The sequence below is a fragment of the Mirounga angustirostris genome, unplaced genomic scaffold, assembly GCF_029215605.1.
Source record: "Mirounga angustirostris isolate CCGP_5_RB_7025 unplaced genomic scaffold, mMirAng1.0.hap1 SCAF_13, whole genome shotgun sequence".
Classification (NCBI taxonomy): domain Eukaryota; kingdom Metazoa; phylum Chordata; class Mammalia; order Carnivora; family Phocidae; genus Mirounga; species Mirounga angustirostris.
The window spans coordinates 40,635,596-40,655,120 of NW_026991721.1; the positions used below are offsets into that span (position 1 = coordinate 40,635,596).

Consider the following 19,525-nt stretch of genomic DNA (forward strand, 5'->3'; position numbering starts at 1 on the left):
AAGAATTAGCTATGCAGATGGGTTTACTGATCAGTATAATACGGTGAGATCACAGCACTGTGAGAGTTAATGAATTTCACCTGGTTTTGTACAAACTGGTTTGCGAGAATCACTGCCATGAACATATAATTAAAAAAAAATACTGTAATGAGGGGCACCTGGGTGGCCCAGTTGGGTGAGCGTCCAACTCTTGATTTTGGCTCAGGTCATGATCTCAGGGTCGTGAGATCGAGTGCCGTGTCGGGCTCCATGCTGGGTGTGGCGCCCACTTAAGATTCTCTCTCTCCCTCTCCCCCTCCACTCTTCCTCATCTTCTCTCCCTCTCCCCACTCCCCCTCTTAAAAAAATAATGTAATGAGACAAAAAAGATCCATAGACGATGTTTGAGGGAATATTTTATATTGATTTATCTTCAAGTAGAAACTATACTAAAGAATGAAGTTTGCAGTCAAATCAGTTTATCCAGAAGTGACTGTTTAAAACAATAGACACTGAATCTTAAAACAACTCCAAGTACAAAGGTTGAGCGCTATAAATATGTTAGTTGGGCTTCAAGGGAAAACTAATATTTCAAATCAAACTCAATTCCTAAATAGATTATATCAAGACTCATGTGTTTATTTGGTCCGAGCAGTCTAATCCTGCCCTTTGTAACATATTACTAAAAAGAGAACACAATCCACAAATTGAAGCCTTATAGAAATTACAGATTTTAAATATGCTAGTCTTGATGTAGGCCAGAAGGCCGGCCAGTCTTATCAGCAATTTTTGTTCTGCTAGTCTTTTGGTCACTTCAGCTATGGAAAATTAAAATTTTAATCATTTGAAAACTGAATATGAGTTTTATTTAATCAGTAGAAGAAGATTTAGTCTTTTTTTTAAGGTTGGGCTCTCCTTTGTGTCAAATATATGTAGTAGAGCTAAATAAGAGCTATAATCTTAAAACTTTGATATAATTGTTATGATCTTTTCTTAAGTCATTAATTGGTCTGAAAATTAAAAATTAATAATTCTACAGAGGTTTAAAGACTGCTAGATGTCATGTTCACGTGGGGAGTGATTTGTTCTATGAATAACTGTTTTTTCTTTGAGACTGTGTAAGTCCATTGTAGTTAACATTAGGCAATCTTCAGGAGTGAGTGAGCAATCTCTCTGCCCCGTGTTCTGCTCTGGTTAATTTTCCAGGTTTGCCCTTGTTTAGGCAGACGATGGAGAAGGGCAAGGGCAACCGCTACCCAGCTTTAGGAATAAACATGCACTTGCTTACTGATGGTCCAGTAAGACAGCCCCTGGAGGTGTTGCTTTTATATCATTTAGAAATTTTTACCTGTGGTCTAAGTGCATTCCCTCATTCTGTAGGAAAGATGGTTTAATTACATTGAAGCCCTTGCTTTTAGACTGGGCAGTCAGATTCCTAATTTTAAAATAATCTTCCTATTTAATTCCCAAATTTGAATTATAAGACCAGGTTCTGATTTATGAACGAAATCAGATTTTCAGCTCCAATGTTATTATTATCTTGATGTTTAAATTGTGGAAACAAAAAGCTGAAGATCAATTTCTGAGTTTTTGAGAAACAAAGTTGGTGCAGTCTCTACCTTCACTGTTACCACCGAAAATATCCTGAATTTCAGTGTCTAATTTCTGAACGTGGAGATGACAACAGCCCTTTTCTTTTTCCTAATATAATAACAACTAAAAAGCTCTACTACCCCAAATGTATTTTAAATGGAAACTATTTCAAGTTTGTGCCAATTAAGGTCAGCTGTGAGGAGCAGTGATTTTTTTTGGCCATTTGTGGACACAGTGAAAGGGCATAATAAGCTCTTGCACCCATGCTCCCTATTTGCCGGCTCTCTGGTGACAAACAGCCGATACGTGGTGAGTACGTACCTCATTTGCATCACGTGCATAATGTACTCTCTCTGGGATATTAGCTTCTCAGGCCTGACAGTGTCGCCTAACACACACAGTGATCAGCACATTTGTTGAGGCTGCAATAATCAGAGGAATGCAGCAGCGATGTGGAAACAAGGGGAAGTAACGTGGCGTACCGGTGTGCCCATCATTGTTCTGTTGTCATCATCCCTAACCAGTTCGGTTTCCCCTGGAGCCCAACAAAAGAGGCATGAATTAAATAGAACAACGGACCTGGGTGCAAGAATAAGGCATCTACTCCTAAGCTCCACATCCAGAGAAAAAGAGAAAATAGCAACTACAGAGAGAACAAAGTGCCCTGAAGGCTTTGTGGGGCTAGGCAGCTGCTTATGTAATCTTCAAACAAGACGTGCAGTCTTTTTATGACAGTGTCCAGCCTCATTGAATCTCAAGTCAGCATTTAAAGATGAACAAAGCCAGATATAGGAAATTAACGAAATCCTTACAAATATGCAGAACACAAGTTTCTAATAAAATATTGTCTGCTATATTAATAGCACGCTGTTCACAAAATTTATTCTTAGTGTATTAACCTCTTTGGGGTTTTCACACGCTTACCAAAATATAACAGTCCCCAAGCAGTTTCCAACCATATTGTTCAGGATTTCAGCAAGAGTTCAGTCCTGCTAGTATTTTGCAAAGCAGTTTGCATGTTCCTGTTCTATAATGTTTGCAGTATTCCCAAATAAGTCTTACACATGAGTTCAATAAATAATTGGAAGCCCAGATGTTTGAAACGGATAAGGCAGATAAACGGTAGCTGTATTTGAAATACAGCTACTTTCCCTTTGTCTTCTCATCAACTTCACAGCATTGCACTCTGCCATTTTCAGTTCTTTTCCAATTAAACCTAGAGGAGCATTTGACATGTTTCTGTTCCCACACGTGCCCCTCTCAAATGCAGCATGTGGAGGCATCCTATGTTATTGTTGCTGACTTGAGATATTCCAAGGAGGAATTTCCACTTCTTCACACTGAACTGTAGCCTTCTTTGTCCCTGCAGTTCACCTCCTGATAAGGAAATTGCTCATACTGAGACATGATTTGCCACTTCACATAGCAAAGAACTAGAACTTCTGTGTGAGCTCCCTTCTTAGACGGAGTCTTACTCATTTCTGGGCCCTTCTACAGCACCACTATAGCAGGCTCCTGTCCAGTGTTCAATAAATAAAGGAAAAACTGTTAGGGATCAGTAAAAACTAGGAACATTCTTGAACTCGCTTTTAAAACATCACTGGCTAATTTTCAGGAACCAAAAGACACATGAGCAAAATTCTGATTTTATTTCCAATAGCTTTAGCTTATTACCTTTAAGTTTTTGTTGACATTTACATCTCCCTCCCTGTGCAGTTTTTCATTATATAGCTAAAAATGGTTCTTTCTACTTATATGTCACAGTTCCTCTCTCTTTTTAATAATCACACTAATTCTTGAAAAATACTGTGACGGGCGCCTGGGTGGCTCAGATGGTTAAGCGTCTGCCTTCGGCTCAGGTCATGATCCCAGGGTCCTGGGATCGAGTCCCACATCAGGCTCCTGGCTCAGCGGGGAGCCTGCTTCTCCCTCTGACCCTCTCCCCTCTCATGCTGTTTCCCTCTCGCTCGCTCTCTAAAAAATAAATAAAATCTTTAAAAAAAAAAAAGAAGAAAAATACTGTGACATTATCAGAGAAAAGTTGTTTTATTTATTTATTTTTTAAGAGATGGAAGAGTATTATGGCTACATTTGGGAATTTTTAATTTGTATCTTATTTAGTCTGGTGTACAATGTGATACCAGTTAATTGTACGTTATTTTGTGGTAACTACATGTTAACTCTGTTGGAAGTAATGGTAATTATACTGTAATTGATATCAGTTCTCCCACATCTTTGGAAAACCATACAATTAACACATATCACCACAGTTGGGCACTATCTTTTGTCCTTTGTAATGTTGCCATGTTGGAGTACTATTTTGAATAGGGTCCTAAATATTTTCTTCTTCTTTTAAACTCATTTTAAAATTTTCAATTTTAAAATGATTTTTTAAATTTCATGACATGAAAACAGTTTCCAAATTTTAATTTTACTGAATTTTAAAGCAAAGTTCTCCCACAAAGAATCAGACATAATCTTGGGTTAGTTTTATTTTATTTTTTTATTTCAAAAGTCATTTGTGACGTCCCTTGACCTTAGTACTTCCTAGTTCCTGGAGGATAATAATAGAGTATACAAAATCTTGACATCAAGGAGTTAGTTTTTTTTTTTTTTTCCTGAAGAGGGGCCCTTTTCCTCGTAATCTTTATGTTTATGTTACTTCGTTTTCAGACAGAAAGGGATTTATTCTGTGCTAGTGCCACCATAATGAATGCCAAAGTAGGGAAATGAGGCATATTTATGCCAATTTCAGGCTACAATGTCTCCCCTCTGATTTTGCCTGCCTCCTTCCTTTGCCTTCCCTTCCTTTCTCTTTGTGTCCTCTCCCTTCTATTTACTTTTGCCTGTGGTGGAGATGGAATTTCAGAAGCAGCAAATAAATCCTTTTTGGCTAAATGTGACCATGGTTTGGAAGTCCTGTTTGACAAATGGATTATCTTTGAACGATTTCCTTGAAAATAGGAATAACTGCTCAGAAACTTTTTATGACACGGCAAAGTGATTTTACCACTGTACCCTCCACCATAAGTCTCAGGAGAATAGAGTTGAGTATCACAGAATCATAAGATTTCAGAGCTAGAAGAAACCATAGAGATAAGTTGTTCAGCTTCCTCATGATTCTTCCTTACAGATGAAGTAATCAGGGACTAGCATAGTTTGTAAAGAGCACACATGATGCCGAGTAGTTCAGTGGAAGGAGCAGGAGACTGGGAGTCTGAAGACTAAGAAGTGTGTTATAGATCTGTTACTGGTTAACTGCTGGACTTTGGGTTAGCATCCTAACCTCCTTGTCTCCATGCACTCTGAATAAAGATGCTTTTACATTTCCTTCTAGCAACATGCTCCCTACTTTTCTTTTTAAGATGTATGTTATTTAGTAATATACATATTTCTTTACATTGTAGGAAAATCTCTTAGGAGATGTGATATATATATATCTCATAAATTAAAACAAATATATGGTGGCAATACCTTACATTTTCTCCATCCTTTGTATTTATGTTTTTGAGAAAAAAAATCTTCAAATTTATCAGCTTGTCAGCTAAAATTAAAATAGAAAGTATATTTTTGAAGAAGATATTCATTCTTGGTTTATATGGCTTTGGTGTCTTTAACTTGAGTAAACTGCATCTGTGTTTCCACAGATAATATTAAAAGGTACACATTGTAAATTAAATAGGTATCTGAAATCAAGTACCTAGATTTTGAAAAAATAGAATTCCCAACATATTTTTTTTTTTTTTGGACAAAGACATTTGCTTAGCTGGTCATTACTTTTATTATGACACTCTTTGTTGATATGATAAACATTAGAATAATAAAGTCTTGCTGGTGCTTTAAGTGGAAATAAAATTCACCAGTTTTTAAAATCGTGTGTTTAATTTTCATAGGAGTTCCTGTACTTTTTACAGTGAAACTTTCTGTGAACTTGTTACTGAAGCAAACAGTTAATCAGAGAATATTCAGGAACAAATATGCATCATGCCTCTGTAAATGAATACAAAGTTGGAAACCGCATATAAGTAGGAGTTGGGCTGCCACACAACTGGATTTGCTTAAATCTGAACACTTTATAACTCTGCTTGGGAATTGCAAACTTATAAATAACCTTGCAATTGGTTAAAACCATATTAAAACCATATGAATGAGACAGAAAGCATTTGGTTAAAGGAGTTCAGTAAGCAGTATAATCCTGATGAAACTAATTTAACTCAGTGGCTCCCAAGCCTAAAAGGATCTCATATCTTCAGAGTTAATGCTACTTTATCGTTTATCATTTGATGATCAGTGACAAGAGTCTAAGTGTATGTTACAGGAGATATATAGGGCGCTGTCCTTGCCAGGGGTGTGAGGAGAGAACTTGCTTAGTTCGGTGTACTCTTCAAATCCTGAGGGAAACTTGTCATACATCATTTGAGAATGTTTTTGAAAGCTCCATAAAACATATCCACAAGAAGCTCTGCAGACATTAGTTCATTTCAGCAGGCATGTGCTGCATGTGTCTTCTGTGGTCACAGGGTACAGCCCTCACCGAAGACAGAGAGGGTCAGGAGACACTTGCCCTCCCCCAAGGAGCTTACGGTCCAGTGGCATTTTTCAGCATGCTGAGGTGATCTGAACAGCTTAAGTCAAACGGTATTGATTTTATATCTTGCCTCAAATGTGAATCTTCTGGAATCTTGAAAACTTTGGCCAAGCCATTACAAGTCTTCTTTCCCTTTAACAGAGAACTTCCTCTTCTCAAAGAATCCCAGATAGATAGATAGATAGATAGATAGATAGATAGATAGATAGATAGATAGGCAGATAGAGTTGCCAACTGCTGCTAGATCCTAATGGCAAAAGCTTCCAGATAATTGTTTCTGAGGCAAGTAAGACAAACATTTGTAGCCTTACTATTTGCTATTTTTTGGAACAGTAGTGACAAGAGCCTTTTATGATGGAAAAGGCAGAGGAGACGTTGTATTAGTTTGCTAGGGCTGCCATAACAAAATGCCACAACCGGATGGCTTAAACAACAAAAGTTTTTTTCTCACAATCCTAGAGGCTGGATATTCAAGAGCAAAAGGTGCCAGCAGGATCGATTTCTCCTGAGGCCTTTCTCCTTGGCTTGCAGATGGCTACATTTTTACTATGTCCTCACATGGTCTTTCTTCTGTGAGCACACGTTTCTAATGTGTCTCTCTCTGCATGTTTCAAATGTCTCCTCCCCTTTGGGACACCAGTCAGATTGGATTGAGGCCCAACCTAAAGGCCTCATTTTAATTTAATCACCTCCTTACAGACTCTCTCTCCAAAAAGAGTCACATTCCGAGGTGCGGTTTGGGTTTCAATATGTGAATTTTAAGAAGACACAGTTCAGCCCCTAACAGCTATCTTGGCTTAGTTTGGGATTTCTCAAACTCTTGTGAAGCTATCTTCTTTGGGATTGCAGTCCCTAAGGAATTCCCGTGACCAAATGCTTTATTTCTCTGTTCATGTGGTTTCACCTGGATTATTTTCTCTAGAGATGTTCTTGTTTCTCTAGGGGAATTAAACTGAAATTAATATGATTTTGTTTAATAGTTTATTCTATTGTCCTTTCATAAAATATTGGCATTATTAACTAATTCGAAGAATGAATTGTTAATGATGGATTGCTAAGGAATGTAACGTAAGAATGTAAAAGAAGAATATTCAAAAGTTGTGGTGGTGGTTGAGATTTTAGGTAAGATTCTTACAGAGCCCTTTCGAATAATAATAAATAACTAGGCAGACTTCCTGTATCTCAGTACCAGGCCAACCCTGATCAGGATGTCACTCTATTGTTCAACTGACATGCCCACCTTCCTTTGTATTTATCCAGCTTTTAATCACCTATATCTCACTGTTTTCAAAAAAGACCTTCTAGGGGCGCCTGGGTGGCTCAGTCGTTAAGCGTCTGCCTTCGGCTCGGGTCATGATCCCGGGGTCCTGGGATCGAGCCCCGCATCGGGCTCCCTGCTCCACGGGGAGCCTGCTTCTCCCTCTCCCACTCCCCCTGCTTGTGTTCCCTCTCTGGCTGTCTCTCTCTCTCTGTCAAATAAATTAAAAAAAAAAAAAACTTCTAAAAGTTTCTACTTTTATTTAAAAGTAAAATTAAAATGAATGAAGGGATTTTAGCAGGAGTATCAGGATTTAGCCACCAGAGTGCCTAGTATGTGCCAACATAGTGAGAGGCACTAATGATGTACAGGTAACAATAGATGGACACTGCACCTTCAGGAGTAAGCTGGGGAGACATGTGAACAGACCTATAAAGCAATTCTTGTAGCACCCTTTCTATAAACATGATGTGGTGGTGGAACAAAAGGGAAAGTGATAATTTGTGCACAGAGCTGGGGGAGGGCAGTCAACAAAGGAGTGTGTCCAGGAGAAATGCTTTAATGAGGCCTAGAAAGGACTGATAACTGATGTTATCAGTAAAGAAAGGGCATTCCAGAAAGAAGGAATGGCATAGGCAGATACACAAGGCCATATAATATCACAATTCTGTTGTTGGGGAAGCTCTAAGAAGGTCCATCTTATTGGAACAGAGAATATAAACTGGAATGCATAGGACACAAAGCTGATGGGGAGAACAGGAGCCAGAGCATAAAAGGTTGTACGAGCTCTCCAGAGAAGTTTGGTTCTCCTTACACAGGGGATGGGGAGTAGGGAAGGCTTATAAGTACAGAGATAACAACATCCAGGTACTACATGGTTACTAAGGTTGAGATTTAAATTTAGTTCTGTGATGCTTAGCAACCAAGACAAAAAGGAAAGCAGTTTTTGTTTATATAGTTGCCTTGTTGATACAGGAGAATGGATGCTGGCCTTTAGATCAGGACACTATCTTCATTGGTGTTTAGCTTTGAAACATTCAGCAAACACGAAATAATATCTTTAGTGTAAGTGGATATTTTATGAGTTGCTTTATTTTTGCTAAGCACTCACACATATAATCTCTTATTTCATCATCACAACCCTGCAGCATGAGCATTTTCTATTTTATTTTACAAATGAGGAACCGGGCTCAGAGAAATCACATGGTAATTAAGTTGTAGAATTATGATCCTAAATTCACCTCAGCACAAATACTGATCTAAATTTTGGTTAAGTGACTTAAATAAAATAGAAAAAAATCTTTCTGAAAAAAAAAAAATCTTTCTGACGCCTCACCTTTTTCTTTTGTAAAACTGATAGTAATAGTAATAGTCTCTTTGTAGTATTGGCATAAGGGTTAAAGAAAATACTCATTGGAAAGAGCCTTGCACATAGTATATGATTGTGAGTGACCCTCTTTCCTACCTCCACTTCAGCGCATGCATTTATGCTATGGGGGCAAACATCGTTGAAAAACTTAGGCCTTAACTAATTCATGAGTCCTAGCAGAATTTTGGTGTTAAGGGTGTATTAGAAGCTAGACAAATTAATAGTTTTAGCTGACAAAATGTCATTTAACAATGAGGTTCAATAATAACCCTCATTTCTCCCAGCCAGAGTCTTTATTACCATGATTACTGACTCTGCGACCAACAAAATACCACTATCAAAGTAAATCCCAGTGCCTCCAAAATAACTCCTTCCAAACAAGAATCGCCTTTTTAAAAGTACATGTGGTTACTTTCTAATGTAAAGCCTACATTTTTGATCCTTCACTAAATTACTAAATGTATTATAAAGGATAGTAAATAAAGGCTAATAAAGTGATACAGCTTATCAAATCAATAAAAAGGAAACCATATGTGTGCTTAAATAGTATTTCTTGAGAATCACATCATGGCAAGATATGTCCAGAGCAAGGAATTAGAACAAGTCTTTCAGAATAAGATACAGACTTGCTCTCTCTCTACATTATACTTAGCATTGTCCTGCTTAAAAGAGAGAGAGTGAGACAGACAGAGAGAGAGAGCCTTTTTATTTTGAAAGATGCAAGTGCTAAATTGCAGAAATGCTAAGTCAGACTGAAAAACCTCTTTTCCATAATAAGTTATAACCTCTATTGTGTTCTTTTAACATTGCTTATTTGTATTTTTTATAAAATATTTAAGATTTTTTTATCTCCTTGTTTTGATTATTATTATATATATTGTCCAAAGAGACATCACCACAAGGGGAGTGTTGAGTCTAAACATCTCTATCACAAACTTGAAATATTAGAAAATTGGTAGTTCCTGCTTCTTTGGGACACTCACTTGTACAGGGTTGTTTTTTTGTTTTGTTTTTTTTGTTTTGTTTTTAATGTAGGTAAATCAATTACATGGCCTTGTAAAACCTGCAAGTATTTATGGACACTACTACTAAATGATGTGTAAGATATATAGAAAAGGTATAAGACAAACCCCTGGCTTGAAAAATCTTCTGATGTTTCAGGGGGAGACTTGGAGGTACAGATGAACCAAAGCTTGATTTTTTAAAATAGTGTATAACTAGGGGCCAATTGTATAGGGAAGACTAAGAACTTTGTATATCAGAAAGCAGGTAGCTCAGAGAGGTGATAGAATTCACAGACATCTTGGGTTTTTCAATATGAGTAGAATTTGGCAAGGAAGGAGAGAGTAGGAATGTTATCCTAGCAGCAGTGAGGCGAGGAAGACAAGCAGGCGGGATCATGGTGTTATGGGAAGGTGAGTAGGATCCTGTCCACCCCGAGCGGAGGATGTATGATGGGAGAGTTGTAGGAACTGGAATTTAAAATGACATGTGGGGAGGAGTGTATGAAGGACTTGAAAGCCAGGTAGAGGAGTTTGAATGGCATGCAACAGAAAGCAGGAAGGCGTGGAAGGTTTGGAATCAAAAGTGGGACCCTGTGAGGAGTGTGCATGGATGGATTGGGAGGGCAGCGCCATGAGCAGGCAGCCCAGAAAGGAGGTGGTGACGGTGATGTAGGAGGGCGTGCCTAAGTGCGTAGGCAGTTAGTGATGAGGGGATGGGAGGGAGGGAGAGGGGGGACCAGTGCCAGGGGCTCTGTGAAAGGAGAACCAGCAAGGCTGGATGGGGGACTGAGCATGGAAGGACAAGGAAAGCAGGGAGGCAAACAGTAGTGATGTAAAGAGAGGGCAGAAGGGAGGTTGTGTAAGGGGAAAGCTGATTTTGCAGGAGAGTCTTCGCTTTCAGTTGGCGAAAGTTTTCCTGGGTTGGAGAGAAACTAAGGCTGGGAGCTGGGATGAAGTGATAAGACTTCTTTCTTGGGGAGTAGTCAACGACTTAGACAAAGCTGGAAACTTTGAGGATGGATACTATCTCAGTACACTGTGCCGGCCTTAGAGAATTCTTATTCATAATGCAAGTATTTGTTCTTACTCTCAGAAAACTCTGCTTCAGGAATACACATGAACGTGACTGGCGGCTCTGCCCTATTAACTTTCCCTGCAAAACTCCTTATTATTACATATTTGAAAGAAGTCTTCAATATTTAAATATATATTTTAGGATATAATAACAAAATTCTTATTTACTTAAAAAAGACTCATGCCCAAATCCACACATAGGAGATAGGTGATCTAAAGTTGTGCGCATAAAATTTTCTAATTACTCTTATCTAATTACTATTATGTATATATATGATATGTATACATTTATATAAAATATTGTAAAATATTTCTAGAAAATATATATACACAAATATTCTATAAGCTGACTAATTGAGAATCAGTATAGAGTATACTAATATAAGGTATTTTATATGTGAAAGTAACATGAGAGAATTATTTTTTGCCCATTTTAACTGCAGTGTAGGTATTGGCCCCTTCGGTACATATTCTGTGGCTGCTATGAACGACCCCCCATTCAGACAGTCTTTAGAAATGAGCTTTGAAGAAAGGTTGGTAAAGTACCCCTCATCTAGACCATTGGAATAAAATATATCACATCATTGTCCAGCCATGTCTAGTTGTCAAATGAAATATATTTGTTTGTAAAGCAACCAGCAAAAAGCTTCTCTGGGCATTTACTGATCTCCACTTGAGTTTGTAGAAAAGGGGACCTTGTTGAAGTGAGTCGAGGTCTGGTGTAGGCTGGTCAGTGCTGGTAATCCTGAGGGGAGGGTGCTCAGCGCATCCGACCGTTCATGTGGTGTTTTCCAGGAGATGGCTGCAATCAGTCATCTCACAGATGGTTTGAAAAAGGCTTGTCTTGCTGGCAAGCAAACTGTTATTTAAGTACACAATCCACGCTACTACTGAAACAGTTTTGCCAAACTTATCCAAGTGTTCTAACATGCTTAAAGATGGTATAAATATCATTTATTGCTAGCAGTTTTCTTCAGACTATATGGAATGTCTTCCTGCTGCCTGATCTAAGTGTCCCAGTTTACATTATGGCCTTTACTGCCTCTGTTTGATGGAGTGATCAGTAAAAATTTAATGACACTATAAAATAATAAAAATGTCATTAATTTACCACGGATCTTGGATGCAGTGGTTGTAAAGTTACATTAATAAACAGAATATTTTTTACAACAAAAAGCATTGTTACGGGGGAACGTATAAATAACACACATAAATTTAAGAGCAATTTTACTGTTAGCACACACATTATTATGGAATAGCCAATAAGTGTATAAAACATAGTATATAAAATTTTATTAAAATATACTGTGCACATCAAAAATTCAGCTTTTATCTAAGTGCAAAGAAAAGCCATTATTATGTGCTTACTGTTTCATTGCTGTTCTTTCCCCATATCACAATTTTACATTTGTTGCCAGTAAGAGGAAGTTGATTTCTTTTTCTTAGATGGAAGCAAGGCTCTGTTCTTTTAGTCACCCCAAATCCATTCTCTTTCTCCACCGATGCAAAAACAAAATTGATCAATCTTGCCATGGTAGGGAGGGAGAAGTTGCTAATTTAATGCAAAGTTAAAAATAATGCCCAAGGAGTTGAATGGTTTGTTCAGTGACTCTGGAAATAAGGGATAATAATGCAGCAGTCTATCTGTCATCAGTGAGGCTGCCCCATCATTGACTCTGATAATATGTGAAGATGATGGATGTCAGCGTCTTGTGGCTTGTGGCATTGAACATTCATCAGCTCTCACTAAAGGGGGCTTTATCATTTCAATATCTTTACTTAATATGCAACATCTATCTCATACATCATAATTTCAAAGCACTTAAGAGAGCCAACAGTCCTACAACACAGCAGAGCTGACTTTCAGACTTTAATTTTTTTCAAGAACTTTTATGTTGCCTGCATGTTTTGTGACTGACAATGCATAAGTAAGTGTCTGATCACATCGCTGCATGTAAAATGCACATTGCGCCGTCAACATGAAGATTGGGGAATTTTCCTGGGGGGGTTGAGATTCAATTAACATTGAGCTATTTTGCTTACATCTCCAAAATATCTTACTCGGGGGATGTACATTGTGAGAGCTAGTTCAAGTGCGTGGAAAAATCTGGAGCGAAGAACTTGCCTCCCGCTGTCTATATGTGGTTGATATAGGGGCATACCCATTAGCACTTAATGGCCAGAAGTTGAAGCCTCTTGGAACTAAAGTATCTTTGAACAAATCTCTGTGCCCATGTCCACAATCCTGTATTTACCAGGCTCATGTTCCACCTCACTGGTAAAATCTTTGCTTAGCCCAGCTGCCTGGAGCTAACTTGTAGACATCAGGCCCTCTTCTTATCTTATGGTTATGTGGCTGGCAAATAAATATTCTGAGCTATTCTTTGAAGAAGGAAATCTTCTGGGAGACTAGGTAGAAATTTATATGAAAGGGCATGGCTTTGCAGGGTCCTTCTTTAATCTCAAACACAAGTGCTTAATATTACCAAATATAAAATGCAGCCCACTGCCCAAAACAATTTTTATCATTGATTTATTTTCTGCCTGTTTAACAAGTGTTTCATGGGATATTCTTCCTTGACTTCTACTCTGTCAAAATATTGATATTTTATAAGGAAAGTATTTCTGCAGAAGAATGTTTTTTTCAATGAAGTCAGAAAAATGTATGACTTCAAAGACACTGTGAATGTGTTGTTGAATGTTCTGAATGTTTTTTGTTATGATTAAAAACAAGCTGATAATACTGAATTGTGAGTGCACTTCATTTTTTATAAAAGAAAAGATATTATCATCATGTAAGCTTTGTTGTCTTAGGATTTTACAAACCATGGCATGTAATTTTCCCTCTTCTCCTTCCTTGTCAAAATATTGATATTCTTTCAGGAACTTTATTTTTTTTTACTGAGAATATTTTCCGGTAAAATCAAAGAGAATGAATGACTAGAAAGATACTTGAAATATGCATATTGATAGGTAGCACGGTCTGTTGATTTTCAGAGAAAGTTGTTTTTCCCCCCATGAAAATACAGCTAAAGGTTGTTCTTCCAAGAAGACTGCAGGTGTCACATCAAAACTCCTTTTGCATTTAACATAGGGAAAGCATTCACATGCAAATATTTGAAATGCGAAACAATGTGGTAAAACAAAGGTTGAATATTTTGCTTTCCCTGGTGCTACTCATCTTCACTTTAATTCTTCTTCTTTACATCGTGACAACCAAAAGTGCTACTCCAAAATAGAAATTGGCTGATTAAAAGCAGCTGTCCTTCCCTCCCCCCACCCCCGCCCCTGGCAATGTGTGAAACTCCCACATGGCTTGTGGTTGCTTTCTGTCGTGGCCTGCATCTGGGTTAATTTGTTCTTGTGCAGCGGTGTTTTCACATAAGAAGATATTGGGGAACCATGCCTAATTTGCTTTTTATTTTCACTCTGTTTTTTATAAGGGTCGTATTTCAGAGGTTTGCCCATAGCTCACCATTGTAACCAGTTAGTATTACCCAGTTGGGGAAATTCATGATTATGATTTTGCTGCAAATCTTTCATAGACGTGGTGCTAGATTAAAGCAAGGTTTATGCAGTGTTTTCTTCCAACACAGATTTCAACATATTCCATGATGAAGGGGAACTGGAAGACTTCCTGCACAATTTGACTGATGGGAATTAATTATAGAAATATAATGATATTCAAAAATAATCATATTAGAAAGCACAAATGTAGGGAGACTGTACAAATGAGACTCAGCCTCTATCAAGTAATTGTATGTTTGCTCTTTAAGAATATTTCCAAGTTTCTAAACATCTTACAGAAGAGAACACTCACAGAGTGTTTCCGTCTAATGCCGAACATGCTCAGTACAGAACTAGGTCATTGAACAATAGACTGAACAGCAATCAGCACTCTACTGCTGCATAATGCATTAAGTATAACATGCAGAAACCATTCCCAGAGCTGGAAGCTGCTATTTCATGTCTGTAAATTCAAGCTGACATGACATTTAATATTGTTTCATAGTAATGAACAACAAGGTCTCATTCATTCATAAGCACCACACAAAGCCAAGTTTGAGTCTGGAGAGTAGCGAGGAGGCGAGAAGGGGACACGCGCTGTGTTTTTGCAGACAAGAACACCATCTTAGTGACGGTCAGTGAGCCCTCGGCTACTGATCCAGAGAGCGGCAGAGGGAGAGTTCAATGTGATATTTCAGGCTCCTTCTCCTGGAAGAGCCGGTTAACAAGTATAACATCTTTGAGTTTCCCTCCTATAGTGGCAGGAGATTTTCACTTTCCTCACTCAATGGCTGGGCTAGGAGTAATCTCCTTTTTACTTCCTGGGGAAGTTAACGGTGGAAACTCCTAAGCAAAATAAGAGCATCAACGCCATCATCTCGTCTGCCTGCTTGGAAACGTTTGTTTTGGAAGTCCTCTTGCCTAAAATTCTGATTTGTACTTTCCCAGGAATACCAATATGAACTGTGATCTCTAATTGAGAAAATTCCTCTCCTGTTAACTAGCAGTAGATTTTAATGGGAATTGCTCTTTCAAGTTTTGCACTGCAGGCTCAAACCTTTCACTTGCATTCCTTTTAGACTACTGGAGCAAATCCCAGTGAGAGAAGATGCTCAGTGCTGCCCGGTGGGCTTCCTGGCGCCGGTTTCCTTCCCTTGCAGGTACTCTGCTTTAGACGCGGTCAGCACTGTGGGTTCCACTGTCAGGCTTTAGCGGAACCTTCCTGAAAGCTTTTCTGAGCCCCTAGTTGATCAGAAACGATGTTTGTAAATCCAAGTTTTGCCCACAAAGCAAGATAGGAACTGGAAGGAAAAAGTGGCTGCTTTGGAAGCTAGAATAAGCCTCTGATTATTCTTTCCTCTAGGAAAGAACACGCTTTGAGAATTTGGGGCCCCAGTTAACAGGAAAGTCAAGTGAAGATGGAAAGCTGGGCCCAGGTGTCATCGATCTTACGCGGCCAGAAGATGCAGAGGGTGAGTGGCTTTTCCGTAGCTCTTTTCTGCTGCTCTGGGCGGTTGTGACGGTGCAACTGAGTTAGCTCTAGGACCTTCTATGGGCTTTCCTGGGAGTACCGGCTGGATTTTTTTGGCAAAGCAGAAGAAATGTTAGCCTCCATTATATATTATAGCTGAGGACGTTGAGAGGTAGCTAGATCCTATATTACTGAACACATAGCCATTCAAGGACTTCAAGGTGCCACTTTCCAGTTTTCAAATAAAAAGGCCCTCTGCATTCCAGTGAGTAACAGAACCCTATGTGTCATCCATGTCACTGAATTGTTGTTTAAAAAGGACTAACAGGGACTCCTGGGTGGCTCAGTTGGTTAAGCGGCTGCCTTCGGCCCAGGTCATGATGCCAGGGTCCTGAGATCGGGTCCCACATCGGGCTCCTTGCTCAGCAGGGAGCCTGCTTCTCCTTCTCTCTCCCTCTGCTTGTGCTCTGTCAAATAAATAAAATCTTAAAAAAAAAAAAAAGACTAGCATACAAAGGAGGATTGTTTTTAACCCTAAATCAAGCGAGGCCCAGGTACAGTCAAACCACTTTGGGAGCTCAGTGATGGTTTACGGCAGATCTTACATAAAATTGGTAATTGCTCAGGCAAGGCCCTGCCTGTGCCTGAGCACCAAGCATTACCAAAATCTTTTGAAAGTCTGGATGGAAAGACCAGCTTGGCTCTCAGTGGGTTTACCCACAGCACTGTCAATGCCTGTCCACTCCTCTTCCCTTTTTGTTTGTTTGTTTTAAACGCACAAGCAGCAAATCAGCAGAAATTGCTCCCCAGAGGCTGGGTACAATTTATGAGTTAGGTCAGCACTTCAGGAGTAATGTTGCCTGGTTATTTACTGTGTCATCACAGAGTAGGGACTGGTTTTCCCGTTAGCTGTTCCTTTGGCAGAATCTCTCCCACCAGTCAGGGAAGATTAATTTGTTCTCTTCAGAGTAACACAATACTTCACCCAACTTGGGTCCCAGCTGAAGTTCTTTAGTTTGAGGAGACGAATCTTACTATTATCCCCTTTCCTGGCAGAATTTCTTCCAGGACCCTAATCCCCTGAAAATGCACGAAGACATTTCATAGCCACATCTGAACTGGGCCTGGCTTCTGGTGAGAGCTTGGGACCAGCCTGGCAGTTCAGAAATCCCTGGCATGAGCGCTAAAAAATGGACAGTATCAGACATTAGGAAGCACTTTAGAGAGTTTCCAGAAGGCAGATTTTTTTTAATACCGGTAGGAGAGACTGATGTGTGATGATAGTCTTGGGGACAGGTATTAAATTCTGATTGGTATGTGTGTGGGGATTGGGGGTTCGGGGGGGGGGGAAGGACAGGGAAGAGGAAGAGAAAAAGAGAAGAAGGAGGAAGGGAGGGATAAAGAGGACTCAAAACCAGATATACACTCGCTGCCTTTCATGAAGAGCATGTACCAAGAGCACAGTGACATTGATATTTTATAGGCACTTAGAAGTATAGGGTTTTCCTCATGAGGATTGAGGTTCCTTGGTCTAGGGGACCAGTTATTCAGGTCTGGCCCATCTCAATTTTGTTGCAAGGTCGTACCACAGAGTACCTAAGTCTTTGACTGTACACAGTGAAATAATATTTTTCGTCACTTTGGAGTATTCAGTCTGTTCATTTTTCCAGAGACTAGGAGGTACAGAGTTCCATCACCTTACCCTTGTTCCAGCAGTTCTCTTAATTTGTCATTCTTCCTTCTTCATTTGGCTTCTTAACTGTATAATGGATATACACATGGTCAGTTACCTCTCAATAATGCTAACGATTTAGTTAATGATATTATGGGCTTGGTAAATCAAAAAGCATGATCGGAGTTACTAACCATTGTGAAAAGAGAAAATGAAAACCTTAACTGCAGGGAAACATATTGTATGGAAATATTTTTGGAAATTCCATTCAATACCCAGATCATCTGGATTCAGACCAATTTCCTGGCTACTTTGGTTTTTGTTCTCGTTGTTTGTTCGTTAGCAAACATTTCTGAAGCACTTACCTGCTTTTTACACATATTTTCCCACATAAACCTTATACAACTCTGTAAAGAAGGTGTTATTATTTCTTTTCCACTTTAGAGATGAGAATATTAAAGGTAAGAGGAATCAAGTAACTTGCTACAGGTCACACAGAGAGTCAGGGTAGAGCTGAGAGTCGATCCCAGGCAGCCCAGCTCCAGAACCCACGCTGCTGTACTGCACGCCCCGTATACACAGATAAATCTGTGGTGCCTTTACTTCTCTGAACAAAGTCCTTGTGACCTTCCTCAGTATGGCCCATTTCCTCTCCCCTAAATATAGCGAGTCATGCCGTACCCCAGCTCTCGTGTTACTCTGTCACACAGAGCAGCAATGCCTGATGAGCGTAACAGTAGAAGGGCTGTAGTGGCCCAGGAGCTTAAGGAGCGTGTGAAAACCTCCCTTCAGAAGCTTGCCCAGAGTTGCCATTGAGACCTCCTGTGCTTTGGGGCACTGTGAGTTCATGAATGGAGTCAAGTTACCAGCTCTCAGATGGACAGAAGCGCACTGCCTTTGTGAGGGCTGCTGGGATGGGCAGCAACCTTCTGCTGACTTTGGGATATTTCCTGGCGTCGGTTCAAGTAAGAGATGATTGCAAAGCCTGCTGGGGTTACGGTTCCTATTAAAGTCTGAGCAGATAGCAGGTACACGTGATATTTTCTCTCCTTGCTCCTTCACATTTCCCTGAACAGGAAGAGTAAGAAGGGACTGCAATGAAAGAATAACTACAACTTACAAACTCCTTCAGTCAGTTTATGGTCTAAACGAAACAAAACAAAACAAAACATTGCTTAAGTGTCTACCGTGTGCCAGAACTAGACACTAGATAAACCCAGGGAAGAAAAACAATGTGTTCCTGACCTCTTGGAGTTTAAAGTCTAGTGAAGGAGGACAGAAGATTAAAAGGGGACTATCTACAGACAGACAGGCATAATTATCACTGAGAAAAGTGCTAAAAAGATCAAGACTTCGTTATGCCGCATAGAGATTCAGAGTGAAAGCTACTTAGGTCAGCTCAGTTGGCAGGTGGGTGCCGCAGCCCTCGCCCAGCACGTCACCTCTCCTCAGTCCACACGTGATCATCTCCATGTTTCCTCTGGCTTGGCACAGCAATTAAAATGTTTTCCTCAGCTTTACTGAGATAGAATCGATATATAACTCTGTAAATTTCGTACTATGTACTATGTGATGGTTTGGTACACCTGTATGTTAGAAGATGATTACCACAATAAAGTTAGTTAACACATCTGTCACCTTATATAATCACCTCTTTTTTAATGAGAAAATTTAAGATCTGCCTTCTTAGCAACTTGCAAGTATATAACACAGTATTGTTAATTATGGTCACCATGCTGTATGTTAGCTCCCCAGAGCTTATCCATCTTAAAACTGGACATTTATACTCTTTGACCAACGTCTCTCCCTTTTCCCTTCCCCCTGATCCCTGGAAACCACCATTCTACTCTGTTTCTGAGTTTTCCCTTTTTAGATTCCTCATATAAGTGAGACAATACAGTATTATTTGTCTTTCTCGGTCTGACTTATTTCACTTTGTATAGTGTCTTTAGGGTCCACCCATGTTGTTGTGAATGGCAGGATTGTCTTCTTGTTTGTGGATGAATGATA

The 19,525-nt window shown here is 39.3% G+C and overlaps 1 protein-coding gene across 11 annotated transcripts in view; it reads left to right on the forward strand.

Annotated features, from left to right (window-relative positions):
- The window catches only part of SOX6 (SRY-box transcription factor 6), a 606,783-nt gene that overhangs the window by 544,836 nt on the left and 42,422 nt on the right, over window positions 1–19,525 (forward strand). For all 11 annotated transcript variants that reach the window (XM_054512032.2, XM_054512037.2, XM_064576794.1 and 8 more), the window contains one exon: window positions 15,736–15,844. In XM_054512032.2, coding sequence (XP_054368007.1) covers window positions 15,736–15,844 — 109 coding nt within the window. The remainder of the gene's footprint in view (window positions 1–15,735; window positions 15,845–19,525) is intronic.